This window comes from Aureobasidium namibiae (genome assembly GCF_000721765.1).
Source record: "Aureobasidium namibiae CBS 147.97 unplaced genomic scaffold scaffold_16, whole genome shotgun sequence".
NCBI classification, from domain to species: Eukaryota; Fungi; Ascomycota; class Dothideomycetes; order Dothideales; family Saccotheciaceae; genus Aureobasidium; species Aureobasidium namibiae.
Window position 1 is genome coordinate 513,922 of NW_013581193.1, and position 26,767 is coordinate 540,688.

Genomic DNA, 26,767 nt, shown 5'->3' on the forward strand with positions numbered 1-26,767 from the left:
GAGTTTTACCAAGAGCAGATGAAAGAAAGAAAAAGGAGATTGGGTTAGCATCAGGGCAAAAAATAGGAGACTCATGACTCTTTCAGATGTTAGAGGGCTGGACAGAAAGACGGACTCGATCACGGTGATGAGAGAGAATCGCTCGATCGTCAAGTCAAGTTGAGCGACGAGAAGAGAGTCATCGTTGCCAAGGCCAAGAATTATGGGGGACGATTGGTTATGGAGCCGCATGTGGCTTGACAGGATGAGAGCGGAAAGTTTGGAGAGCGATTCAGCGAAGTGCGGAGGGTGATGATTGGAGTGCACCGTAGGGCAAGGATTCCAAGATTTGGGAGGTTGATGGACAAGTTGAAAGTCGGTGACAGAGATGGAGAATGGACGGCCCAATTGCAATGTCTAGCGGGACAGTTGTGGCACTGCAGGTGCGACGTGGGTGGTTTGCGACTGCCCATCATCTTTTGGCAGACTGACGTAGTGGTTTGAAGCAGGGAAACGCGGCTGCAGCACGGAGTGGACGGCCGACCACCATTCCACACAAAGCAAACAACGAGACGAAACAGCACGCAGGATTCAGGAATCAAGCAGGCCGAGAACAAGGAGGCGGTGTAGTCAAATGTCTGCGGTAGTGTGAAGTCGGGAATTGGGAGAGAAACAGGAAACATGGTGATCGATGGTTGTGGAAGGAAGGTGACGGATCATGATGGACGGGTGGCTTGACCGCACGCGCCACAGGTGGGTGGATCGAAAGCTTTGGAGAGAGAGAGAGAGAGAGAGAGCGCGCGACCGAGTGAAGATCAGTTGCTGCTTTTCGTTTCTTCAGACATACATCATCGTCGGCCAGCCATTGTAACTTGGACTGTCTTGGCCTGTTCCTCTCACCTCCAAACCTCATTTCTGAAACCTCGTGTTTCAACCCATGAGCATTCCCACTCGACGACTCTGAGTCCCAACTCCCCGTCCTCTCGCCCCGCGTCCCTCTTTGCCCAGTCTGCCACACGCACACAACCGTCAGACACAGCCTGGCACACAGAGCCCATTCCACTTCGACCATGTCGACTCCTTCAGAAGACTCGGGCAGTCCGCTGCAGTCGCCCTCGTCGACAGCCTCTCCACCAGAGTCTCCCGAGTCGAGCCGTCCTCAGATGCCGCCACATTCCGTCACTTCACCTCCCCTCTCGTCCGCCGCCAACATGACCATGTCGTCCCAGCCTCTTGGTAACGTCAATGCTGCCAGACGCCCTGCTCCCACCGTCAGCACTCTCGGTCGTGGAGGTGCCGTCAATCCAGACATTCTCGCCAGAATGAAGGCCTTCCACTTGAACAGACAAGGTCCTGCTGCCCAAGGTCGCGCTCCTCCCACCACTCCTGGTGCTACCACTCCAGGCCCCGCTGGCCCGTCTCAGACCGGCCCTCAAATGCCCCAAATGCCTGGTGGCCTTCCCGCTAACTTCCGTCTGCCGCCCGGTGTTCCCGGCGCTCGTCCCGGCGCCCCTCCAAGTTTCGCTTCGTCTCCCAATGTAGGCGGCGCCGGCAGAGGTCCTTCTCTTGCCGAGAAGCGTGGTCTGAAAATGCCCGGCGGTCTCCCTGGCGCTCCCCCAGCCGCTGGCGGCAGACAAAAACCTAAGATGACTTTGTCAGCCATGGGCGGTGGTGCAAATGGCGATGCTCCTCCACCCAAGCAAGAGTCCGCCATGGACAGATATGCCGAATACATCGACAAGGAAACCGGCAGTCTCAAATTCAAGGGCAAAGCCGTCCTCAACAGCAAAGGAGTCCAGTTCTCGTCAGGTCAATCTTTCCAGATCTCGCTCGACGATGTGAAAACGCTTGATGAGCTGGGCAAAGGAAACTACGGTACAGTCTACAAGGTCCGCCATACCAAGCCCCAGATGCGCAAGGTCGGTCAAGGTTTGTCTGGAAACAAGTCCGCCCCTGGTGAGGTAGAAGATGAGGCCTCCGCTGCTCGTGGAAACACAACAGGTATCGTCATGGCCATGAAGGAGATGCGTCTTGAGCTTGAAGACTCCAAGTTTGCGACCATCATCATGGAACTCGACGTCCTGCATCGTTGCGCTTCGCCCTTCATTGTCGATTTCTACGGTGCCTTCTTCCAGGAAGGAGCCGTCTACATCTGCATGGAGTTCATGGACGGCGGTTCTATGGATAAGCTCTACGGTGACGGTGTGCCTGAAAATGTCCTCCGCAAGGTTACTCTCGCGACAACGCGCGGTCTCAAATCCCTCAAAGACGAACACAACATCATCCACCGTGACGTCAAGCCAACGAATATCCTGGTCAACACTGCTGGTGCAATCAAGATTTGCGATTTCGGTGTCAGTGGAAATCTGGTTGCTTCTATCGCAAAGACAAATATCGGATGTCAGTCATACATGGCTCCCGAACGTATCAGCTCTGGTGGAGTCGCTCAAGCTGGTGCCAACCCTGGTGGCGGTACCTACAGCGTTCAAAGCGATATCTGGAGTTTGGGCTTGACCATCATCGAATGCGCCATGGGCAGATACCCCTACCCACCCGAGACATACGACAACATCTTCAGTCAGCTGAGTGTGAGTATTAATCATGTGGACTCAGGCAACCATATGCTGACTTTTATACCAGGCCATTGTCGACGGACAGCCCCCAGATCTTCCCACCGGACAATTCAGCGACGCGGCACGCAACTTTGTTGCAGGATGTTTGAACAAGATCCCCAAGCTTCGACCTACATATGCCATGCTTCTCCAGCACGCATGGCTCGCTCCGGAGTCAAAACCCGAGGCCATTGCCGAAGAAGACGAAGAAGCTGCCGAAGCCGAGGAGGCGGCGGCAGCAGCACAAGGAGAAGGCAACGGTACGTCTGAGGGCGATGCCGAGGCAGGATCGAACCCGCAAGAGGTGCCCGAGTCGGAGAGATGGGTCGACCGCGAGGTTGGTGAATGGGTGCGCGGACAAATCGAGAAGAAGAGAAACGGTACGCTGGGCAAGAAGGCGAAGCCTGCACTCCACGCGGCTCCGCTCGATGCCACATCGAGTACGCAATCCAACAAAGGGGCCGTAGCAGTATAAGATATGGAAATGCCACGAAGCAACAGATACGAAAGAGAAGTCGAGCACAAGCACACGGATAGAATTGTGTCAAGAAGAAACGAGGACAGAGAGGAACGGGGATTATCAGGCATGAGAATCAGCAACAAGGGATATTTCCTTTACTTTCTGTCTGGTGGCAGCATAGGCAGACGAGGTCTGCAGAGACGGCGACAAGATGTACATTTCGCATAGATGATAACGGCCATGACAAGCAAGAAAGAGAAACAGAATCCAAACGCGTGACCATGGATGTTGCGCACGGGCCGGTTGGGGTGCCCAACTCTTGTCCAACTCTTCCCAACAGCGCGGCGCGTGTCAAAACGTCTCTTGCAGCGCCCTGAGCCTCGCAGTTGACAACTACCCAAACACATTCGCAACCACCACCACCACCACCCATCAAGGTCCCTTTTCCAGAAACTCCTTCTTTCCGCCATGCCACCGCAACAAGCGTGGGCATCCCGCCAATTCCAAGACTGCGATTCGGATGGAAAATCACGCGCCGTCCAATGCAAATGGTGCATAGAGAAAAAAGTCGCCTACAACAGCACTTCGCGCAAGACTTCGCACCTTAAGCAATGCGTCGCCTTCAACGAACACGTCGTACAGCTTGTCGAGGCTGAGAATGCAGGTGGATACCTCTGCAGGGAACTCGAACAGATGCCTGCTGTTGTCTTGGAAGCCGTACTCGACCAGACTGGCAGCAGGAGACTGCAACAAGGCCATGCTGGACAAGGCGCTGTGGGCATGGGTCCTGTGAATGGCAATCTCGGTGTCCAAGCTGCTGTGCTGTTTGGTAATGCCAACCTCGGTGCCCCTAGGTTGAATCAAGTCAATGACACACCTCGCTCCGAGCGACCTACGCCTTCGTCTGCCCTTCGCGCCGGCGCAAACTCCATCTCTCACGCTTCGACTCCGTCTACTGTGCCACAACGCGGTGCAACAGCGAACAACTTCAACCGCGCTCAGATTGACAGAGCTTTTGCTTCTGCTCTGAATCATCCTTCGACTACATCCCCTGCGCTGCAAACCCACCAGACTCCCAATCAATCTGCCATGCAACCACCCAATGGTCCAGATGTGTTGACCCTACTCGGCTCTTTCAACTCCAACACAGACCCACGCATCTCGGATGCATTGCGTCTGCTGGACAAAGACACGCGAGTGAGGATTGCAAAAGAGTTGTTGGATGAGGCATACGATGGTGTTAAAAGAGCTGTGGACAATTATATTGAGAAGCAGCAGTACCTCAATGCTATCCTTGAGGATGGTGCTGAGTTGGGTGCTGATGAGCAGGGGCGTTAGAAGGGTAGGGAAGAGAAGCAATGCAATGGTAAGATTGAGGAAGAGAAGGAAGAGGAGGCACTTGTGCTTAATGATATCCATGAGGTTCTATGTTTATATTGCTCACAAAAAGGTGTGTTGCTAGATTGTAGTTGCTCAAAAATAATCAAATAGATCGAACACGACGAGTGTCTTTATGTATCGTACGATGAGTGTCTAAGCACTATAACCATGGGGGACCTTCGATGCGCTCGATTCCAGCTGCTACAAGATGTCATTCAAGTGCTTGTGTGCTTTTGCATTGTTCTACGATATGAGGTCGAACAGGGTCATCCGCTTTTGACTTAGAGAAGGAAGTCATGGCTTCTGGGATCTCACCTTCTTTGATACAAAGCTACCTAGTATGACTCCCCCTTGACACGCTCGAAATGATACTCACAATTCTCTGTCGAGATCAAGAATAACTGCTAATGGTTCCCTTGACGATTCAGTGAGGTTTTTTTTTTGCTTACGATGTTCTGGGTAAGGCCTGGTATAGTATGCATCTCATCGACCACGAACTTGATGGGTACCCTCCAGCACTTTGATCGAGAAATACACTTGATAATAGAGAGGGTCTTGCTATGGATTACACATGTAAACGACAAGAATGAGTGCAAGGTAGAGTGCACTCGGCTCCACAGCCCCTCCTTCTGCAAAATTCGGCTTTTTCTCGTTTTTTTTTTTTTCACCACAACCATTTCTTCCACACTTTCAGAATTTCTTATCAGACATTCCACGTCAAGAAACAATCTAAGTGCTCGTAAGCACTCAAATCGCCGCGCAGCGCCGCCTCGGCCACAGCGGAATTGATGAAAGTGGAAGACGGAGGGTCAATATGATCCTGCCTAACCTCTCCCGACCTTCCCCTGGTCCCTTCAGCTCATCTGCAGGATCATATTGGCCCTCCGTCTTCCACTTCCATCAATTCCGCTGTGGCCGAGTGGTTAAGGCGTCAGACTTGAATGTTTATCAGCAACCGATATCTGATTCCCTAGGGAGCACAGGTTCGAACCCTGTCGGCGGAGACATCTTTTTGCATCATCCTCGACTTTCTGGCACTCTTCTCGAGCTGCGTGAGGTGTTGGAAGTGTTTTGATCGAGCGGGGAAGATGGTAGACCGCAAAAAGGCGAGGGTTTCTGAGTCAAAGCCGCAAACCTTCGCAGATTTGACGTGGAAAACTTCACGTCGAGTTACACATCATCTACGTAGCAGCCCGACACTCGAGGAAGCAGTGACATCGAGCTATGTCGAGTATTCGATGGAGTGGGCTCGAAGTTGGCGGTGTGATTTGACGCAACGCCTTCAAGATGATTTGTGCGCCCGCTTGCACTCGACACTTGTTACTCGACCTCGAGATAGCGAACAGCCATATCAAGGACGGCAAGATAACTCGGCTATCTGGTCTGTTTGTCTGCCCATTTCAAAGTTGTCGGCGATACGTGGCCAGATCAATGTTCAGGCTTCAGCTCCCACAACGTACACACGTCTAGGCTTCCATTGCTTGACGGCCACAAAGCAACGACGAACTAGAGTCGCAAGCCCTTCGCTGGTCGACAACCAAACCCAGTCGACCCGACAGCTCGTTTTGGCAAACCACAGGACCACATGGGCATGGGCTATTCTACCCCGCCGTGCATCCCGCCTCCACAAAACGTACAGACCGCAGCTCTTATCATCAGCTGCAGTGGTGCAAAAGATAAGCTTCTGTCCAGAGGAACTGAAACAGCCTCCTTGACGTTTGACGTCTGATAGGTGTGGTCGAGATACCAACCAAAACAGGACAGTATTCTGACCACTTTGCGCTCGGTAAATCCCTCCGACCACAGAACTAGACCTAGATTGGCGTATCTTACCGGTCCGTACATGGGCTTTTGCTGAATCGCGTCTACTGATAAGTCCAACTTTTGGGACCACATGATAGGCGCTGTAGGCTGGCAGCATATCAGATGTATCGCTTACTGCAGCGATAGGATAGGTACTAAGCATGGAGGGGTCGGTCAATATACAAAGGTTGGTCGCTGGTGTGACATTTTCTTTGTGTCGCTTTTTTCTCGTTCTGCACAACAATCATGTCTGAAGATCTCTACAAGGCCTCATCGTCTACAATGGCGGACGAGAAAGGTCTCTCTCATGCGCATACTGCCTCGGATAATGGTGTGGGAGAGATCCATGATCTTACTCAGCTCGGTTACACGCCAGAATTGACGAGGAATAGATCCATGCTCACGCTGTTGTTCCAATGTCTTGCTATTGCTGCTATTCGTAAGTATATACACTGCTGTCATGTTATGACCAGACACTGACTCATCGCGCACAGCATATGGAGAAGGCAGTCCACTTATGAGTGCCATCTACGGCGGCGGCCAACTGTCTATCTTCGTCGGCTGGATAGTTGTGTGTGTCCTCGATGAGTACGCCTTACCGATCCCTGGTCTTGCTTCTACATCTCAACACATGCTAACGTTCTCATCGCAGATGTATCGCCCTCTCCCTCGGCGAACTCGCCTCCCGCTATCCAACCTCCGCCGGCCCCTACTACTGGACCTTCCAACTCTCCTCTCCCAAATCCCGCAAGATTCTCTCCTTCATCAACGCCTGGACATGGCTGATCGGCAACTGGACAATCACGCTGTCTGTCAACTTTGGCTTCGCATCCTTGATCGCAGGAGCAGTGGGGATGTACCACCCAGACTACGCAATGACGAACTGGGAACTCCTCTTGATCTTCTACGCCTTGGTCATCGCTACACTTTTCATCTGCGCACTGGGAAATAAATTCTTGCCCATGGTTGATACAATCTGTGCTGCTTTTACTGCCATCTCCATCATCATCATCTTGATTGCGTTGGCCAGCAAAGCAGATGCCGGACGCCATTCTGCAGCTTATGCGCTGTCTCACTACGATAAATCTTTCTCTGGATACGGCAACTTTACTTTTTTCATCGGATTGCTACCTGCTGCGTATTGTTTTTCTGCTTTGGGCATGATTGCCTCGATGGCTGAGGAATGCGATAACCCTTCTGTCAAAGTGCCTAGAGCAATCGCTCTGTGTGTTCCCGTCGGTGGCATTGCTGGCTTGTTCTTCGTCATCCCGATTTGTGTGTTACTACCCAATCTGGCTGATATTGTGGAAGCACCTGCTGCTCAAGCTTTGCCCTTTATTTTTCATAGAGTCATGGGATCACCGGGAGGTGGCTTGGGACTGACATTCTTGGTGCTGATCATCACGCTATTTTGCAGCATCAGCATCACTACTGCTGCAAGCAGATGCACATGGGCTGCTGCGCGCGACCATGCGATACCCTTCTCCAACACTTTTGCTTCTGTCAACACGAAGTTGGGTGTTCCTCTCAACGCTCTCTTACTTGTCACGCTCTTGCAACTGTTGCTGGGGCTCATCAACCTAGGTTCAACCTCAGCCTTTACAGCCTTCGTCTCCGTCGGCGTCATCGCCCTCGCCATCTCCTACGCCATACCCATCGCTCTGTCTCTACTCAACCGCCGCAAACAAATCGCCACCGCAAACTGGAAGATGAGTAATGCGATTGGCTACGTTGTTAATATTGTAGCGGTGGCTTGGATTGGGTTCGAGTTGATTTTGTTTTCCATGCCTGGCGCGTTGCCGGTCACGGAAGTGTCGATGAATTATGCTAGTGTGGTGCTTTTTGGATTTTTGGGTATGGCTGGAGTGTTTTATGCTTGTTGGGCTAGGAAGGTGTACAAGGGGCCTCCTGAGAGTGATGCTATCGAGTAAAGGGAGGATTGCCTGTAGTTCTAGTATACCGGATATATCAACACAATCACCGAAACCATTTATCAAAGTACGACTCAAAACATCCACAGCAATGCAATTGCGTCTACTCAACAATTTCAAAGGAGATTTTAAATTAAAAACACTCTAGTTATATATAGTTTTATAACATTACGAATAAAAGCGGTGCAAGATTCTCAAAGCTCCCAAACAAATGAAAAGTAGAACACGAAAAAAGCTCGGTCAACAAGCTTAGTAGATCATGTCGGTGAGAGCACCAGGAGGCAGATCATCCAGCTTCATGACGGGTGCCTTGGTCTGAAGAGGGGGAAGCTCGGCTCTTCTGACCTTTCTTCTGCGTCTTCTGCAAGCGCGGACTGCAGAAGATGCTGTCGAGGTGGCTGCTGCTGAAGAAGTAGATGATGCCAAAGAAGAGCTTGCGGCTGCCGAGGAGGTCGAGGAAGAGGACGAAACTGTTGACGAAGAGGGGGAGGCTGACGAGGAAGTAGAGGAAGCGGTAGAGCTTGGCTTGGTGGAGCTGCTGCTCGATGCTGCCGAAGAGGACGACTTGGACGCGGATGAAGAGGTGGTGAGTCTGACCGAAGTGGAGCTTGTAGTGGGCTTGACAGAAGTCGAGCTAGTGGTTGGCTTGACCGAAGTCGAACTGGTGGTAGGCTTGACCGAAGTCGAACTGGTGGTAGGCTTGACAGAGGAAGAAGTGCTGTCGGAAGGTGTGAGTGTGCTGGTTGAGGAGATTGAAGTGGATGAAGCGGCAGCAGAAGACGGCGAGCTTAGAGCAGAGCTCGTAGATGCAGATGAAGATTGCGAGGATGACGATACGAAAGTGGATGGGGAGGATGATGATGATAGGGCAGTGGATGATGAAGATGTAGAAGATGCAGCGGCGCTCGAGGGAGCGGGAGATGATGAAGAAAGTACGAAAGATGAGGAAGAGGAAGGAAGGGGAAGGGATGGGGAAGACGATGAGAAGGTGGGAAACGAGGAAGATGATGACGACGATATCGTCGACAAGGCAGCAGAGCTAGCGTTCGACGATGCCGAAGTAGCAGCAGCAGCCAGGCTGACACTAGAAGTGCTTGAGGTCGAGACACTCGAACCACTACTGCTGCTGCTACTAACGCTGGTGCTCAATGCAGATGAGCTGTTACTCGACGATGCCGCACTGCTAACCATCGTCGAGCTACTGGCTGCCGCCGAGCTAGTGGCAACTGGCAAGCTACTGCTCGACTGAGCAGAGGTAGCAGCGGCAGACGCACCATCGCTGGAACTTGACAGGGAGCTCGATGAGGGCAGATTGATAGACAAAGGCAGTGCAACTTGTGAGGAAGTCGGTGCTGCAGGGACGGATATGCTAAGAAGGCTAGAGGACGAAAGGGCTACTGACGAGATAGTGGAAGATGGCTTTACTGATGAGGCAGTAGAGGATGTCTTCACTGGAGAGGCAGTAGAAGATGGCTTCACAGACGTGGATGTAGCCTTTGACGAAGTGCTGCTAATCTTCGAGGAAGACGGAGTTGAGCTGAGCTTCTGTTGATTCTGTTAGGACAGAGTTATTTCTTGGCTTGCTCGATATTGCTTACTGTTGAGCTCGAACTGGAAGAAGTGATCTTGCTGCTGCTAGAAACAGCTTTACTTGTCGATGGGACCTTGGTGCTGCTAGAAGTGGCTTTGCTTGAGGTCGTCAAGGTAGACACGGGCTTGGCAATCGTGTTGGGCTTGAGAGATGACGAGGATGAGGTTTTCTTCGAGCTGGATGAGACTGGCTTGCTCGTCGACTTGGCTGTGGTCTTTGCAGATGAGGTCGAGGTAGGCTTCTTGGATGAGGACGTGACTGTTGATTTCTGCGTGGTCACCAGCTTGACCTGGGTCTTTAGAGTTGTCTTGGCCGTAGTCTTCTTTGTGGAGGACGACTTCTTGGTCGATGATGATTTCTTCGTTGAAGATGATTTCTTAGTCGAGGTCGTCTTGTGCGTAGAGCTCGAATGCTTTGTGCTGGTGCTGGTCACGGCTCTGTCCACAAGCTCGACATTGCAGTATCCAGATTCCGGGTCGCACTTGGCAGCGCGATCAATTCCAGTGGTATCAGCGGGTGATACATTACTAGCCACTGCTGAAACCAGCAGCAGGGCCAAGGCAGAGATGGAAGAGATGTTGCGCATCTTGAACGAAGGTTTGCACAAACGTAGAAAAGATTGATAGCAAGCACTGAGCAGAAACAAGATGGAGAGAATGGTCGAATATCTACTTCAGCATCCCTGTACGCCTCCATACAAGCCTCTATAATGTCGACGTTGGAGAAACGGTTTGAATCGATAGACCGGCTAGACAACGAGTCGGTCTGGCCGAAGACCATCTCAAGACCTACCAATGACATTCCTTCTCTTGATTCGCAGAAGTGTATATTTGGGTACAACATCTAGCTTCTTACAAAGTGCCATCGTAATAGATGTGGTGCATGGCATTATCGAGCGCAACACTAACAGAGAGTAGTAATATCGCGTAAATTCGCATGCTTGCGTCGGTAGGCGAAAACCGTTGAGCTGGGAGTTAGGGGTGATGCAGAGGCGTCGCGGTACATCTTCAACCGAAGATTCCCCATCGCGTGGTCTGTCTGAGGCAACATAACGGTTCTCTACCTTCTAACGATTATTGACGACGAATGTGTCTTGCCCCATGGCACAGAATGTTCGAAAACACATGTCTAGATCAGAAAGACCGCAGTGTTCGCTCAATCTGACCTTCTGGCTTGCGGACGCGGCACGGCAGAGCAGCATTGATATAACGATTCTGCGAGATCTCGACGTCGCAACTGCCATGTCTGCGTCGTCAAAATTGCATCGTCATGACACACACGTGTGTTAAGGTTGGCTGACCGCTGAGTGTCAGCTTGATGTCAACGATATTTTTCAGCCATGGAAAACTCTTGTCTTTGACATTTGGAAAGTTATGCTTTTTGGAGAGGTGTCTTTAGCGAGAATCGATCAGAACAATAGTGCTTGTCGACCCCAGAACCGGATGGATGGGCGACATCTCGGTACTCGTGCAAGACATTTGCAGTGCTTGTTGCGCTGTTGAGTTCATCGACAATAAAAAACGAACTCTGTGACTTGGTGAGCCTTGCTTTGCAAACTTGGAGATTCAATATCCACTGGCCGAAGTGAGTATGGATTGATTGGACACATGCAGACGAGGCATCCTCACCAGAAGGCAGTACTACGAATGACAGAGATAGTATAAAGGTTCAGTAGAACCAGAGTAACCTGCTCCGAAACACAAGTTCAGAGCCTTGCACAATCGTTAGAGCCTTGTAATTAAATCATGCAATCGTTGAGTTATTTTGACTGTCTGCATGTGTCTTGAAGCACCCTGTGCCGATGGCTTCCCAGTCAACGAGGATCTTGAATATGTGGTTCAACGGATAGCAATCGTAAAGAGAACACCTTGTCGTGCATCGAAGACAACAGTCGTGCCCGTCAAGCAACTTTGCTGTTCGGACGTTTGTCGAAACCGACAGCTTGTCTTCAATTGAAAATTGGCAATGCACTCTTGTAGGTGATGGTAAAACGTACTCTGCGGCCTCTCTTAAGAACTTTCGCGCTGGAACTCAGCTAGCAGCTGGTCGAAGGGAGCGCTTCTGCCAGGCACAGCACGCTTTGCACTCATACCATGGCGCGTGCAAGCTAGACTGCGGGCGCATTGATTACCGCTGGCGAGAGTAACGCTACATTGCTTTTCGATATCGACCGGAGCCTTCGGTCGACGGACAATCATCCGTTCGGAGTCGGCTTCGATATTATTCATGGTCTCAGAGCGATTTGTTCTGCCTTGTGAAGAGTCGGTCGATGAAGATGAAAGTGCTAAAGATCAAATGGTAGGCTTGGGTGCAAGTAGTGCCAAGACCGACGTTCCCAACATCTAGACGTCCTGTCTCGACAACAATCCATCGCCATCAACCAATGTGACCCAGTATCATTGCAATGCAGAGCAGAAAGCATCAGGTAGGGGATTGAACGTCTCTGATCGTTCTCAAGTAAGGCCCAGTCGAGGAATGTAAGTTTTAGCATCTATGTATTGTCATATGGAAAAAGATCGGATATCGCTTTTGGCAACATTTTCTTTCTTTCGTTATGGGCAGCAAATCTCTATCTACAAAACATTTCCTTTATGCTACTTTATGCTTCATTAGCTGCGTTTTCAATTCATGCTTCGAGGATTTTCTTGACAGTTTCTGCTCTCAAACCAACAACGATTTTTCTCTATACCTCCATATCTTTACGCCTGCTCATCCCTATATTCTGTTACAAGCACCCCCATGATCTAATCACCTGGAGGACATGCTTCCGTCTTGCTAGGGCCGGCTAGGCTTAGGTTGCGTCAAAGTGAGGCATTTTCAATCGGGTTCGCCTAAGCTTCACCGCACGCTCCCTGCTTGAGGTACACCTTGATCCGCGAGGATGTTGTGAGTCCGCAGCAGCTGGTGGATCTCGTCTATAATTGCCAGGTGGTCTGTGTTCGCAGACCAACCTTTGGCCTTATGAACTTATCTGGCAGCAATTTTCTCCAACAATTGGTTGGCTGGCGTAGTGGTCGTAAGTTACTCATCATCTTCAACCACCTTGAACTAGTACTAATCAGGCATGTTTAGATCGCGTCTCCTTTACATTCTGCATGTTCTACGGAGAAGGTCGTGGGTTCGACCCCCACGCCGATCATCCTTTTGTCGATACTGGTTCCATCCCAGCTCGACAATTTTGCAGAATATGCAGGAGACGCAATCTAAACAATGCCTGATTAGTGCTAGTTCAAGGTGGTTGAAGATGATGAGTAACAGCGTGGGGCAACCCCACGCTGGTGATGCTTTATCCACAAAATTTGATAAGGGCATTCGCATATATCAAAACATCTTGCTTACAAGTAACGCTGCTTGAAGATCCTACAGCAGACCCATGGTTTGGTTCCGTTCACGTCAGAGTTGTAGCAGGATAGAGTGCACACCTATGGACACTCTCTCAATCTTTCAAGGCTTCCATGAGACTTCTGTTACCTCTGTCTCCTTGATCACTGGCCATGCTACTCCAAATTGACCCAGCTCATGTCCTTTTGTCGAAGATTAAGCACCTTTCACCACATATGAGCCAGACATGTTTGATCTTCACGTCCTGCCGAAAGAAAGCTAACTCGTCAGCTCACAGACAGGCTTCGAAAAGACATGTGTTCCATTTGCTTACCGTAGCAGATTGAGGCCTAAGCCTTACCGTCTGAGCGATGTGACACTGGTCGAACCACAGGTCTTGAATCATGCTATATCTGCATAGTAGTCCTGCACGAATTTCTGCATCGAATTCATGGGGTCGTACACAATGGGTAGCGTGAAGCAAACACTGGCTTTCTGTCTCTGGAACAAAGTCTGATCTTTCGTTCCACGTTCAGCTGGAAGCGCCGTCAACAGATTATGTCTGATATCTTCTTTGTCTGCCTCTAATGATCGCGGTGGTACTATGTTCAGCCTGTCTTGGTTCCTTGGTCTTCAGGTTAGTGAAAGCTCTTTCAGCATAGCTGAATAAATTCGACAGAAGCTCCAAGTGACAGCCAGCAGTGAAGAATTTCCATGGCCTTCCCAAATATAAATACGGATGCTTTGGTCACGCTAATTCTCTCATCACATCGTCCTCTGCTTGACTTCCTAATATCCTACGCCAACCACTATGGATATTGATTCGCCCGACACACCCACCGGCCAGGTCCCTCAAGGTCAAGATGGCACTCCATCTTTGCAATCTCAAATCGGTAAGCTATTTTCACGTCAATTCTCCTCTAAACACCCAAGAAAGACGCCTTTGGCCAGAGCACGAATAGCACTTCCTCATTTCTGTCTTCTGTATCATTTCCGTTTTCCGCTTTGTGCATTTCTATAGCCCTACGTCTGGCCTATCTTTCACATGGGGAGGTCTGAAATGATGCGGGACTGCCTCTTCGTGTGCAAAGGTATGCCACGTTGATAGCTATAGAAATGCACAGTTCTTTCAGCGAACTCGCAGCTTCCACTGAGAGCCGAGGTTTCCTCTACTCTCCTTGGACTTGTCCGGCATTTACAGAGGACTGTGCGTTGTGATAGCGCGCTAATTTCCCTATCACAGAGACTGCCACCTTCTTCGACGACATTGTCGTCGTCCCTCTCTTAGAGGCTACCGCTTCTCAGCCCCCATCAGTCGCAATGATACGCAGCACTACCGAACAGCCTTCGGCTGCTGTCAGATTGACAAATATGACCACACGCCGTTCAAAGAGCTCGGATATGGACCAGCGTTCTATCCGGCGTCTAAACCTTACCAGATCTGGTGAACAACAGACCCCACAGCCCATCAGACAGGCACTCGATGAGCTGAGGTCTCGTGTGTTTACCCATATCCTTCAGCAACTCACATTGCGCAACATTCCCACCCATGGAATCGACCAAAGGTACCTGAACTGGTGTCTTCCCCGCCTGGTCGACCACAATCTCTGGGAGAGGATTATGGAAGACCTAATCCTTGTTACGCCTGCTGAACTCGAGCAAGTGCTGGATCTCCAGGATGTTGAACAGGTTTACTCTGGATCTCTTACAGAGTCTACTAGATTTTACATCCGTACTTTCGCCTTTACGGGCCAGGAGATACTCTAGGTGTTGTCCGAGCTCTCTCAGGATGGCTTCGACTGCAACAGAAAAGTCTATGGATGGACCGAAAGAGTCAGGAACCTCGCCCCCACCGTTCTCGTCTGCATCCGCTACGCGGGTATGTCTGGCTATGAACCATGGAAACGACATCTCGACGATCTCACCAAAGACGCCAATTCTTTCTCGCTGGCCTTCATCCAGAACACGCTCGTGACGTTCCCCGAGGTCGTCAAGAACGCGTTGATTCAAGAAGTGAGAGATGCGCGAATCGATTTTGCAGTCGATCAATCCATCTTGAATCTGAGAGAACAGGCTCTCATCAGCTTGCTAGACGCTGGTGCGCTCAACACGGAGCCAGGCGGTGCATGGCAGCACGATCCCACGACCAAGGATGAGATGTCTTTTGTGACACTGCGCACTCGTGTGTCCACTCAAATCGCCGCCTCCACCAAGGTCTGTGGATCCAACGAGCTCAGACAGCTTCAAGATCTGGCGCACGAAATCCAGCAGTATGCCAACGACAATCCGGTGTTGACTGGCACAAATGTCTTCGCATTCGTCCAAACCCACCAAGATGCCATCGTAAAGGGCATGACTCCATCCTTGCTCCACAATAAATTCACCCCATTTGTGACGATGTCGTCCGATATCCCCTTAACGAGCTTCAAAGACCCGCACACATTCTTACTCGGCGCGTGTTGTTCGTCACACTTGACAGCAACGGTGTTCAACTATTTCGGTGCCTGGGAAGAAGGCCTGAACAAGTTTGATGCCGATTATGTACCGCAGATGGTCAAGGATCATCGGCTCCCATTCATTGACATGTTTCCCTGGCCAAAGAAGGACCCGGCCACCTTTGCCTCTGCTGTAGACTTTCTCCGCAAATATTTTTCCATTGTCAACCCCCTGGTGGTCCTTACCCATGGACATGGTGTTTCCAGCACCGCCATCGGTAACCTGCAACATCCGCATGGCCTTCAAAAAGGTGGTTTGCTGGACGCAATTGGTCAAATCCATATTAGCAACCATACTTCGTCCACTGTCGACTCTGGATATTATGTAGTGGTACCATCCCTTCATCCTGGCACTATCGCTTATCGGGGTACCGCTGCCATTGATACTACGAAGTCACTGTTCTATATGGGGGCAATGGTTGGCTGGTTGGCGTACCATGAAGCTCTTTCTCGATCTCATTCTACAGACGCCAAGAAGGCTATCTGTGAACAGATCGTGACTGCCGCCGATGCCAAAGTTGGCAAGGACACAGCCTTCGGCAAGCGTCTCGAGGTGTTGAAGGTCAAGCTGAACGCTGAGCTAGCCAACCAGCGTAGAGGCCTGTTGACGAAGGCCGAAAAATCTGCCCGACTAGCCGCAGCCAGAGCTGCAGCCATGCAGTTGACTCAAGAGAGATGGTCAAAGTCCGATACTGCTCGCCCTTCGGGACAAGATACCACTGCACTCAAACTCAAATATGTTGTATACTCAGGCGCTAGAGGAGTCATCATGGTTACGCCCCTCACTGTTTGGACCCAAGCCCGCAAGGAACTTGATGTCATTCTGCAATCTGGATTTTGCTTCACTGTTCCCGAGTCCCAGGAGCGTACTGTGGAGGTCACAGCAATTTACGACAAGCACGTTGCCGCCCTTCAGCACTCAGCTGCAAGCCTCGGCGACAAGACCAAATTCGTGCAGTTCGCAAAGTCGTCAAAGGTTGTCCGAGGCAGTAGCTACTACCTCTCTAGTGCTACTGTCGACGATGCAGTCAAAGATCTCCCTAATCTCATTCGGTGTTTCCTCCCCGATACCGTCACCGATCCTTATGCCGCCAAGTGGAGCCGGCATCCCACGAATACTATGCAAACTGCTGCGATCAAGGCTCTGAGAGCCTGGCTTAGAGAGGGGGCTGCAACTGCCACAAACAATGATAACGCAGCTGATCTTGTGAGTGATACATGGGCCGAGCACATGAACAGGAGAGACCCTGCTGTCTTCTCTCTCATAGGAACACGCGGAATCCAGGGTCATATCCAGACCAGTATCTTCTCCACAGACGACGACCTCAATGGTACGGAGATCACGATTAGATCGCACAATTCCAATTGGGACGCCACTGTGATCAAGCACAGTTTTTCGTGGATGACATCCAACGGTACTGTAGCCAGTATGGACAATCTTCCTTTGCCACGTACAGCTATGCCTCAGACTGACCGCGACAAACGATTTGTCTTCTTCGTTCCCGAAGGTATCGATATCCGGGATCAGGATGGTACATCTATCGATGCGTATGAGTTGAAAGGTCGCAAACAGGCAGGAAAGCAGGCAGGGAAGCTCCGCACTCCTGTCTATCCTACCATTTCAATCGCCACGCTTGTTGCCACTCTTCCTACTCATCCCCACGGAAAGGATTTTCTGAAGTTGTGGGAAGATCAGACTGGACTGAAAGTCGACGAGGCTCTACAGTCCTCTCACCTGCAAAGCATTGCTCCATCATCCGATCAGGCCTTCATCACTGCTGAGTACTTCGCTGAAAATCCTTCCCGTGCTCTACCACTTTGCCAAGAGTACAATGCCAACGCGAAGAGGGCTGTTCAGGCGCTGCTCCCTGCTTATCCAGGTGACGGACTTTGGCTCATGCATGAATTCTGGACGGATGCCTATCCGGAAGGCGGCGAGGTCCGCATCACGAACCCGGCAGAGGACACCAGCGGAGATTCGGTTTATGACAAGCTGGCAGTCTTCTTGCAAAAGCCACTCTACCGTGAGCATCCGTCTCTCCTAAGCTTGCGTGCTCTTGTCCAACTATCCCGCAACGGTGGACTCGACAAGAAGAAGTCAACCTCTACGATCAAGAGCTCAGCTGACGTACTGAGAGGGTTCACGAAGCCTCTCACAATTTCTTCCCTACGGGTCAAGATTAATGGTAAATCTGTGGTCACCGGATTGACACGGTTCTCTATCAACGCTGTTGCACCCAATGGTGTTATTGCAAGCGTTCCACCCCCAGTCTTGACCTCTGCTGAAGTCGACATCACTGACGAGAAGCTCGACGAAGAGGATGGAAGTGAGAGGGAGGAGGATAGAAGCGAGAGGGAGGAGGAAAATTTCGCAACTCATACGAAGTTGGACGAGATGGCAAGGAAGAGACCTCGAGATGAAAGTGAAGAACGCGAGGTGAGGGACTTGCCATCTCCAAGCCGTCGTCGCCTGACTTAGATTTCTTGTACTCAGCAATCTCCTATTGCTCGGCAGTCTTTCGTTATTCGGCAAGTTCTTGTTACTCGGCTTGAGTGAAAACTTGCACTATAGATGACCATTACTCGGCATTCGCTTTGCACGGCGTCTCTAAAGTGATCAGTATCTAGATAGCAAATGGCATTCACAGACGTGCTGAAGATTGGTATGTTCGCTCATATTCTGTGACAGGCTCTAAGAGAAATTCATCCATGAAATCCACTGCCTGAACATTAGGATACTTTTTTGCTATAGCCTCAAGATTGGTACGAGAAACGTTGTGTTTGTCGTGAAAGCCATGGATGATTTTGGCTTGCACCGTATCACATACATCTTCATCCAGATGGCTCATGATATAGTCAATACTTTATCCAGATGCCTTATGATAAATTCGATATCATGAAGAAAGTTAAACTTAAAATCGCCAAGAATGTCCGAAAGCGTGACGGTATCGACATTAAATGAGGCCGGTAAGTCGTGCGAGGGCTCTATGATTGTATGTTTTTTTTTTGTTGTTATTGAATGCTCCTTGCCTTTTTCGCGTGAGAGTGGTGGAGGGCTGATGGTTTCGAGGGTTGTTTCGTTCAGGTCGACGGGCCAGTCCAAAGTGTACTCATCTTTCGGTAGTGACTTAGTACTTGCTGTGGAACTATCAAGTCGTCCTCTTTTGCTTGGTCGCTCGCTATCTGGAAAGTCGGCCATGATGGTTGGTTGTGTTTGTAGGTGTGTTATCACCCAGATCTGGAATGAATGAAATTGCCAAAGGAACTTGAATTCTAAACTACTGACGCACCGCATGGTCAAATATACTAACCGTCAGGGGCCGGAGCTTCGGCATTGCAATAACATGAAGTTTGAGGTTGTCAAAGTAGGTGACCCTAACATCTTCGTGGCTGCCTTGCTGCACGAAGTCAACCTCGCTCGCTATCAGTAAACTTGTGTGTCCCTTGCCTTGTCGACCGTGACCGTGACCGTGACCGTGACCTTGACCTCTAGGATAGAATCATAAAGAGACCCGATTCTCATCACGCTAGTCGAGCTAGAGCAGGGTTCAGATCTTTACGATGTCGATCAGGATAACTAAGTAACACGATTTCATGCGGCTTTCGAGGCTGTGATATAACCCCTTTTCCCACCGATAAACGAGCTTTGCAGCCATGATTCGACTTTACATTGGGCAGCTTTGACATGCTCCAAGGTGATTTGAGTTGGAAGGAGTAGTGAGCCACTTAAGTTGAAATATTGACTCCATGAAGCCTCAGCCCTCAACGCTCCTCTACACCACACCCAAGAATTCTGGAGCACGTTACATGCATGCTTACACCTGTCTGTCATTGGTGTACAAGTAGAGAAGTTGTTGGGTAAGGACAGAACATGGGAAATGTTCTACTGATGCTTCGCAAGTCCATATTTTATGACGCCACAACGACTAGGCTTCATTACAGCGTCTGATAAGACAGTGATCAAGTTTGACAAGATTCTCTCTTGTGTAGCTTTGCGAACTCTTTGCTGATGCATAAAAACAATTCTTCGTACATTCGTTTGAAAAGATACGCCTCATACAAACCCAAGCCTCGACATCGGATCCGGATCATACTCTTCGATCTCCATACTCTTCTTCAACCACTCCATCATCGGCGCCATCAACTCATCATACGACTCAATATCCATTCCAACATCCTTACTCGGCACCCTGATCAGCGTCGCAGTTTGCTTGTTTCCTTGATACGTCCAATTCCACCAAGTCTTTTCCACTCGACATTCTTTTCGACCAAATCTCTCCACTCTATCCAACCTCATCATCGCCCCCACGAACCTATTGAACCAAGTATGAAAATGTGGCTTCACTCTTGCATGATTCCTCACGAAGCAGATCTTCTTGACACCGCTAAAGTCTCTCAACATCTGTGTCATCATAACGTTGAAGTCGAAAAGGTAGTGCCAGTATGAGGAACGATGAAGGATGATTGTCATATCTTCGAGCTGCAGAGCAGGTATCCCAAAAGCATGCGTCTTCCAATGGTGCATCTGGCGGAAATGGCGTGCTTCGGAGACGATGGCTATACTGCGAAGCGAGGAGATTTGGTCAGGACGAAGGGTGGAGTTGATTCGACCTGCGATATCGAGCACGGTGTACGGATTTCGGATCACGAACGTCGTTCGCGAGAAAGCGAGGAGATGGGCATCTTGGTAGAATTGACGGCAGGTGAGTAAGGGTTGGAGGTACGTCGATGCCCAGTAATCTTCTTGGAGAGCTGAGGGTGCATCGTCGGTGCATCTCGGACATGAGAAGACGTCTTTGTAGCTTTGCTTTGGGTTGAAGACGAGGCACCAGATCTGCGTGCGTATCTCGGCTGGAAGGGTGAGGAATGAGGCCTTCTCGTATCTATCGTCTAGTTCAATGCCCGAGTCCTTGCGGTGGTAGGGAGAAGCTGGTTTCGCCATTGATGTCTTAATTGGACCAACAATGGATGTGAATGAGAGGGATTGAGTGGAAGGAAAGAAGTGAGAACAAGGTGCTTTGAAGTGCAGCGAGATCAACGGTACCTACTCGATGCCCCTCTTAATACATCAATCTACCCCGCCCTCTCTAGTGTCAAAGTATGTCACATGTTGATACAAGAAGCGACATGATAGACCTCCCCTTGGTCTTTAGATGGCGATAGACGCGCCTGATTGTACCATTGTCTGTCTTTGAGTAGCCATACATCTTCATAGATATACGCAATCCGGCTTCTCTACCCCGAATAATCTATGGAATACGATCAATGTGACAAACTTCAAGCCGCTCAGGATACCATCCGATTGTCGGTTCTATCGGAGATTTGATCGTCTGATAAGATGTCCTGATCTCGGCGTAGCTTAATCTCGAGTCTCTCCGGCTCTTCGCGACTGCGACTTGTTTACTTTGGCACCTTCCACTTTCTTCGTACCGAGCGAAATTTGGATCAGTTGACGTTGTCGGCACGGCTATGGAAATAAATCCCCTGTCTCAACACGTTCAAGTGTAAGCGATTGCCACTGTACCGAACCTATTCAACTTCGCGGCTTTGGACGCGCCGAGGAAAACATACACCACAATGCCATATGATCTACCGACCGTGCCTAGGCCTACTCCGTTCCAGAAATGGCTTCTGCTCGCATCTATAAGTCTTTTGAGACGATTTCGCAACCTCTCCGGTAGTGTGCTAATGCTGACGAGCGATTTGTGCGTTAAATTCGGTAACCGCCTCGATCTTGCCGAAGCACAAACCATGCTTTTCGTCACAAAGTACACTAGTATACCAGTGCCGAAGGTGTATTTTGCTTTCACCGAAAAAGAATGCACATACATATTGATGGAGAGAATCCATGGTCAAATGGCTGCAAGAGGCTGGGTGAACAGGTCAGATGCCTCAAAACTTAACATCCATAACAATCTGAGGAAGTTGGTTCTTGAGATGCGCAGTCTGTCTCCGCAGAGTAACGCCATATGCAGCATCAGCGGAGGATCTCTATATGATCTGAGAATACCGCAGACGACCAGCCGATTTGGGCCCTCCAAGAGCACTCAGGAATTCCACGACTTCCTACGCAACCACATACAAGCACACAGCAACCATGGTGAAAGCTTCTTGAAGCTCATAGGCTTGCATGCACAGCTCTGGGGTGCTCCTGTCTTCACACATGGCGATTTGAGCAGTCTGAACATTCTTGTACGTGGCGACGACGTAGTCGGTATCATCGATTGGGAGACAGCAGGTTGGTATCCACCGTACTGGGAGCATACTACCGCTTGTCAGGTCAATCCGCAGAACTTATTCTGGAAAGACGAAATCGACAAGTTCCTGGAACCAATGCCGGATGCACTTGAGATGGAGCAATTACGACAACGATACTTTGGAGATCTATCTTGAGGGCATTCAATTCTACTCGATTGTCTCCTTTCCTTGAATCAAGTCGAAGGTCGGCACTCGCGTGATGTCGTATTTAGCAGCGCTGTCAAATCGACGTTGGTCTCTCTTCTTCTGACAGTATGACATAGCTGCATTGCGAACAGCTTCCCACTGGACAACGCCCGTACCCAAGATATCGGCTGACATTTCAAGCTGCGAAAGCGCTTCTTTAACCCAGGAAACACAGTTCCAGTCTTGCTGGCCTTGTTTGACGGGCACCTGACGCAGCAGTTGAGCCAACTTATCTGTATTTTCGATCTTGGCTATGAGAACTCGAACCAAGATCATCTGAGTTGGCATCAAGGACGTGCGCACTTCCTCGAAAGCCCACACAGAGTCTGCCTCCGCCGTCGCATGGTTTCGAGCGTGATATCGGGCACCTCTACCTTCGTTCTTGTCGCTCTTAGGTCCCACCAAGAAGGCCCACTGGTAACTGTAACGTTATTAGTTGTTGGGTATTCAAGCACCATCTCTGCTTACGTACGTGTCTTCTTTGCCAGCCATCTTTGCAGACCCTCCTCGAGCATAAAGGGCCACATATAACCGGTCTTTGTTCGATGGCATGGCGGATTTGGCGATCCTTTGTGAGGAAATGTAGTACAAGAAAATTGGAGTACTGTTGCTACCTCAAACACAGGATCAATTCTGATCAGAGGCCTTTTATCGATCTGAGAAGACTCGTGTCTCGTCTTTATAATAGGGCCTCACATTGTGCTGTACCGAGAATACGTGCGCAAGTCTTCTTAGTCCATTCAATGCTTTGGATACAATCGTCAGGCTTCCTCGCTCCAGCTCTGGGTGGTGCTGGAGCAGAGACGCTCAAGAAGATGGGCGCTGGTGATCCGGAGATCGTCGGACCTTTCATCATGAGTGTTTTGCAGGGTGCTAGAGATGCCGATGTTGGCAAGGTCATCACCAAAGATGGCATCCAGGAATGGTAGTGCCAGATGAAAGTAGGGGTAAGGAGATCAGACTCATACCGTAAGCGATGTGACAAAGATATGGATTCGAATCGGCAGTATCACAAGAGCTATTCAACTAGTCCAATCATGCAAGCCGGATGTTTTGGTGCTGCAAGGTGCAGATGCGGGTGGCCATGGTGGTGAAAAGGGCGCAGGCATCATTTCTGTGATTCCTGAGACTTTACAAGCACTGCAGAATGTGGAAATACACGATGTTTCTATCGTCGCGGCAGGCGGTATAGCAGATGGCTCTGGCGTTGCTGCAGCTTTGACACTAGGCGCCGATGGCATAGTCATGGGCACCAGATTCCTTGCCGCTGAAGAAACAACAGTCCACCCAGCCTATCGAACTGCAGTTCTCGAGACCGAAGATGGAGGACAGACGACTGTGCGAGCGAAACTGTTTGATGAGCTAGCTGGCCCGAACATCTGGTCGAGAAACTTTGATGGCAGAGCTCTGATTGCACAAAGCTATAGAGATCATATGGAGGGTATCCCAATCGATGACATTCGCAAGTCGCATGCTGAGGCGAAGCAATCTTCTCATCTTGGGTTTGATCAAGAGAATAGAAGGGCTGCAATTTGGGCAGGTACGGGAGTTGGGCTCGTACGCGAGAAGGCACCTGCCGCGGAGATCGTCACAGAAGTGCGCGAATCTGCAAGGGCGGCATTGAAAAGAACTGTCTCACTGTTGGCTAAATTCTAAAACGTAATGGGTCATGATTTGATGATATCTTTTCTACTGCCGGTACGATAAAGACGCAAATATATCGAAGTCATGCCGCAGTGGGAGTCTTCCGAGACTTTTCATGTGATATTCCATACTTAGATGTTGCCAATGACACCTTTGGCGAACTGAGCAGCAGGAGTGGCGTCCTGGATGGAGTAGGACAAGTGAGCAGCAGAGATGACAAAGGCACCGTTGCAGACAGCATCCAAGATGTTGCAGTAGACCTTGGTACGGCCAGAGTCAATGTTTCTGAATGGGCTTCTCTGGAGCGGGTCGCCGAAAGTAAGAGTAACCTGTAACAACTCGTAAGCAAATGATCCAAATGGGTTGAGAAAGGGCGAGGACGTACAGCAACCTGGCCATTCTGGAGGTTGATCAGAGCACCGTGAACCTGCTCAGCACCCTGAGAGTAACCAGCAAGGATGACCTTGGTGTCAGGACATTTGCCCAGAACCTGCTGTGTCAAGCTAGCCATGGTACGAGCACCCTGAGCAGTTCCAGGGCTGAGGGCACCACTGATAGCACCAGCGACATCTGCAGGGTATGTGACGCCCTGTGTAGCAACATTGTTCTGTCCAAAGGCAGACTCCAGAGCTTTCTCGAGAGCTGGGCCAACAGTGGAGCCCATGTTGCCAATCTCGGTAGTACCACGAGCGAAGATGTAGGTTACAGGCTTGCAGACACCATTGATGACATCGTTCTTGGTAGAACTACCCAAGCCGCTGCCGAAGCTAGGGAAGCCGCCGAATTGGGGAGCAGCGAGAGGTGCTGCGAGGGCGCTGGTGGCAGCAAGGCAGGTGATGAAGAAGGACTTCATGTTGGTAAGAGATGCCTGTGGATATGGTAGAAGCGAAAGACAAATCGAGCGGTTGGTTTTGAAGAACGAAGGTCTTGTGCGGATCCAAGTACTAGTTTGATGACGAACCAGCTGTCATACAGGAAGGGTGTCGGTGTTTATGTAGCAAGTCTTTGTACGCAAGGCCATCAAGACCGAGGCATTTTTTTGCTATGGACTATACCGTTAGAATGCCATGGCGGGCCGGTGGTAGGATCGTGTATGGGCCAAGACGACCATTACCTCCATCGACAGAATATAAACTCGGCAAGAGTAGTTCTGCTGATCCATAACAGCTAGGTGCATGGTCCAAGAGTTTTGGCTTTGACGCTTGAGCTTGGCCGGTGGGAATGTAATCGAGACGGGGAGAGAAGCATGACACTAGAATGTCATGGCAGGGCGCACTGTAAATTGTCGTCGTGAGAAGTACCTGTAAATATCAGCAAGACGATCAGGGCGACCTTGTGATGATTTGTGTATGCCAGATCTCGCGTTCGCTGCAAGGCGATCATCATGTCTATCGACCTTATCCACGGGTGTGAGACAACTGTAGTTCATGCAGACAAGTCCTTCCCTTGTGATGCTGTAGCGTTGCGAAGCCATGCATGCCTGAAACGTGGAGACTGGATGGTGACTGTCCAGTAGCCAAGTGCACGACGATTCGGCTCGTACGGCTAGTCAGCTAGAACTATGATAGCCGACGAGAGCTTTAGGATGCTGATGCATTGAATTGTTAATCATCCTGGCCATCGATCTTGTCTTGCGGCCGTGTGTGTTGTGGGGTCCCAGTGGATCTCGCGTGCACCGGGCTCTATATTAAACGAAGACTAGAAGGGGCAACCACGAAGGTCCACTAGTTGCTTGGTAAAAAGACATGTCAAAGTCCGCGCGGCTTGGCCTTCTCAGCTCTCCAAGTATAAGCGCAACTTGTCTCTATACAGTAGGAGGGAAGAAGGCTTGCATCGACTTCCCAAGTCTTATCGTCGTGTTTCGAAACGCTGGCGGACCAGAATTCTCAGAGCCTCGGCTTGAAGACGCGATACGATGAAGCCTCTTTTCATATTCTGCTTCCTACAGCACCAAGCCTGGTAGGAACGATACGAGCTGTTCTTCCGATCGACATTAGGGTAAGTATGAACGGACCTAAAGTTGATGGATGGAGGTGGCTGGGAAGGAACAGCCCTCGGAGCCTCGGCAAACTCTGCGAGTCACAACTTCTAACATCAATGACCCTCGACACCATCTTCAGGGCTTGAGAAACAAAGGCTGTTGACATGATTCACAAACAGCGACAAGTCGGCACGACGCACTTGAATTGAAGCTATGCTCGAGAATTGCTTACTGTCGATCATCAGAGCCCTGACAGCTCAAACATCGACATCGTCGTGACAGCTCGGCAACGGGGCCACTTCGACCAAATGAACATATTGACAACTTGCATGAGTAATTCATATGCAAGAGTGATCTAGACATTGACAGCGGTCCCACCTTGCGTATTACCTTTTGACAACTCTAAAGTATTGTAATAACGACAACGACACACCGCCGCTATATCATGCTTCGAGGGAATCCTAACAGGCTAAACTCGACGCAATCACATCAAAGGAGCAAAGAAAGAGAATATTCAAACAAAAACAACTCGTGAAAGTTTGTGCTCATTACAACCAAACCCAAGCCTCACTAATCTAGCCACTCCAGAACTTTTTCCGCTCACTTTTGCCTGACCCATTTTGTTTTGTCTAAAGCCAAAAGAGCAAGAGAAAGGTTCGCCTCCCAACCACCATGCTTACTCGTCTCGAGGCGAGAGAGATGCAAACAGATAAGATGATACTACAGCCCAACCCAACCCATGCCACTCCTTCCAATCCAATCAAAGAAGCAAGAGGAACCAAAGTCAAAAGAAGTAGAACCACACCGAAAAGAGGAAAGAGTACAGAAATAAAATGAACCCGACATGCCGAGGAGAAACCCGATAGAACAGCCGAGAAAAAACCAGAGTAGGGAAAGAGGTCGTGAAAGGTGTCGTAAAAGAGGTTGTCGTAAAGAGATGCAAGACGATGATGCTGTCGTGGGTTTTCTGATATTGTTGTGTCGTTCGTCGTGTGTCATTACTATTGTCGTTGAGTGAGAAAAAAAAACAAAAAGAGAAAGCCACAGGTATCGTGCAAAAAACCAAAAGTCCGTCAACCGAAAAAAAATATGAGGAAATAGGAAGAGACCAACACCACAAGGAGGA

The 26,767-nt window shown here is 50.0% G+C and overlaps 12 protein-coding genes across 12 annotated transcripts; 7 read left to right on the top strand and 5 right to left on the bottom strand.

Annotated features, from left to right (window-relative positions):
- Positions 1–1,049: 1,049 nt before the first annotated feature.
- M436DRAFT_84600 (kinase-like protein) lies at positions 1,050–3,066 on the top strand (the record flags this gene model as incomplete). Its single annotated transcript, XM_013569274.1, has 2 exons — positions 1,050–2,567; positions 2,620–3,066. The coding sequence occupies 2 exons, from the start codon at positions 1,050–1,052 to the stop codon at positions 3,064–3,066; spliced, it is 1,965 nt and encodes a 654-aa protein (XP_013424728.1).
- A 453-nt stretch (positions 3,067–3,519) lies between these two features.
- M436DRAFT_53903 (uncharacterized protein) lies at positions 3,520–4,389 on the top strand (the record flags this gene model as incomplete). The annotated part of the gene is made up of 1 exon (XM_013569162.1): positions 3,520–4,389. One exon carries the CDS (start codon positions 3,520–3,522, stop codon positions 4,387–4,389), a length of 870 nt encoding a protein of 289 aa, XP_013424616.1.
- Positions 4,390–6,516: 2,127 nt separating this feature from the next.
- M436DRAFT_53548 (amino acid transporter) lies at positions 6,517–8,165 on the top strand (the record flags this gene model as incomplete). The annotated part of the gene is made up of 3 exons (XM_013569093.1): positions 6,517–6,673; positions 6,729–6,822; positions 6,887–8,165. 3 exons carry the CDS (start codon positions 6,517–6,519, stop codon positions 8,163–8,165), a joined length of 1,530 nt encoding a protein of 509 aa, XP_013424547.1.
- A 249-nt stretch (positions 8,166–8,414) lies between these two features.
- Positions 8,415–10,342, bottom strand: M436DRAFT_84603 (uncharacterized protein; the record flags this gene model as incomplete). Its single annotated transcript, XM_013569275.1, has 2 exons — positions 8,415–9,710; positions 9,764–10,342. The coding sequence occupies 2 exons, from the start codon at positions 10,340–10,342 to the stop codon at positions 8,415–8,417; spliced, it is 1,875 nt and encodes a 624-aa protein (XP_013424729.1).
- A 1,423-nt stretch (positions 10,343–11,765) lies between these two features.
- On the bottom strand, positions 11,766–11,954 carry M436DRAFT_53738 (SCA7-domain-containing protein; the record flags this gene model as incomplete). The annotated part of the gene is made up of 1 exon (XM_013569132.1): positions 11,766–11,954. The coding sequence occupies one exon, from the start codon at positions 11,952–11,954 to the stop codon at positions 11,766–11,768; it is 189 nt and encodes a 62-aa protein (XP_013424586.1).
- A 1,934-nt stretch (positions 11,955–13,888) lies between these two features.
- M436DRAFT_84604 (uncharacterized protein) lies at positions 13,889–14,844 on the top strand (the record flags this gene model as incomplete). The annotated part of the gene is made up of 2 exons (XM_013569276.1): positions 13,889–13,970; positions 14,321–14,844. 2 exons carry the CDS (start codon positions 13,889–13,891, stop codon positions 14,842–14,844), a joined length of 606 nt encoding a protein of 201 aa, XP_013424730.1.
- A 114-nt stretch (positions 14,845–14,958) lies between these two features.
- M436DRAFT_84605 (uncharacterized protein) lies at positions 14,959–18,051 on the top strand (the record flags this gene model as incomplete). The annotated part of the gene is made up of 1 exon (XM_013569277.1): positions 14,959–18,051. The coding sequence occupies one exon, from the start codon at positions 14,959–14,961 to the stop codon at positions 18,049–18,051; it is 3,093 nt and encodes a 1,030-aa protein (XP_013424731.1).
- Positions 18,052–19,626: 1,575 nt separating this feature from the next.
- M436DRAFT_53297 (uncharacterized protein) lies at positions 19,627–20,514 on the bottom strand (the record flags this gene model as incomplete). The annotated part of the gene is made up of 1 exon (XM_013569050.1): positions 19,627–20,514. One exon carries the CDS (start codon positions 20,512–20,514, stop codon positions 19,627–19,629), a length of 888 nt encoding a protein of 295 aa, XP_013424504.1.
- Positions 20,515–21,149: 635 nt separating this feature from the next.
- M436DRAFT_75342 (kinase-like protein) lies at positions 21,150–21,965 on the top strand (the record flags this gene model as incomplete). The annotated part of the gene is made up of 1 exon (XM_013569278.1): positions 21,150–21,965. The coding sequence occupies one exon, from the start codon at positions 21,150–21,152 to the stop codon at positions 21,963–21,965; it is 816 nt and encodes a 271-aa protein (XP_013424732.1).
- Positions 21,966–21,977: 12 nt separating this feature from the next.
- Positions 21,978–22,568, bottom strand: M436DRAFT_53561 (uncharacterized protein; the record flags this gene model as incomplete). Its single annotated transcript, XM_013569097.1, has 2 exons — positions 21,978–22,437; positions 22,489–22,568. 2 exons carry the CDS (start codon positions 22,566–22,568, stop codon positions 21,978–21,980), a joined length of 540 nt encoding a protein of 179 aa, XP_013424551.1.
- A 420-nt stretch (positions 22,569–22,988) lies between these two features.
- On the top strand, positions 22,989–23,672 carry M436DRAFT_53465 (NPD-domain-containing protein; the record flags this gene model as incomplete). The annotated part of the gene is made up of 1 exon (XM_013569081.1): positions 22,989–23,672. A coding segment is annotated over one exon (684 nt), but the record flags the coding sequence as incomplete, so codon positions are not given.
- A 119-nt stretch (positions 23,673–23,791) lies between these two features.
- On the bottom strand, positions 23,792–26,563 carry M436DRAFT_53858 (cutinase; the record flags this gene model as incomplete). Its single annotated transcript, XM_013569156.1, has 3 exons — positions 23,792–23,998; positions 24,046–24,418; positions 26,511–26,563. Coding segments are annotated over 3 exons (633 nt in total), but the record flags the coding sequence as incomplete, so codon positions are not given.
- Positions 26,564–26,767: the final 204 nt, after the last annotated feature.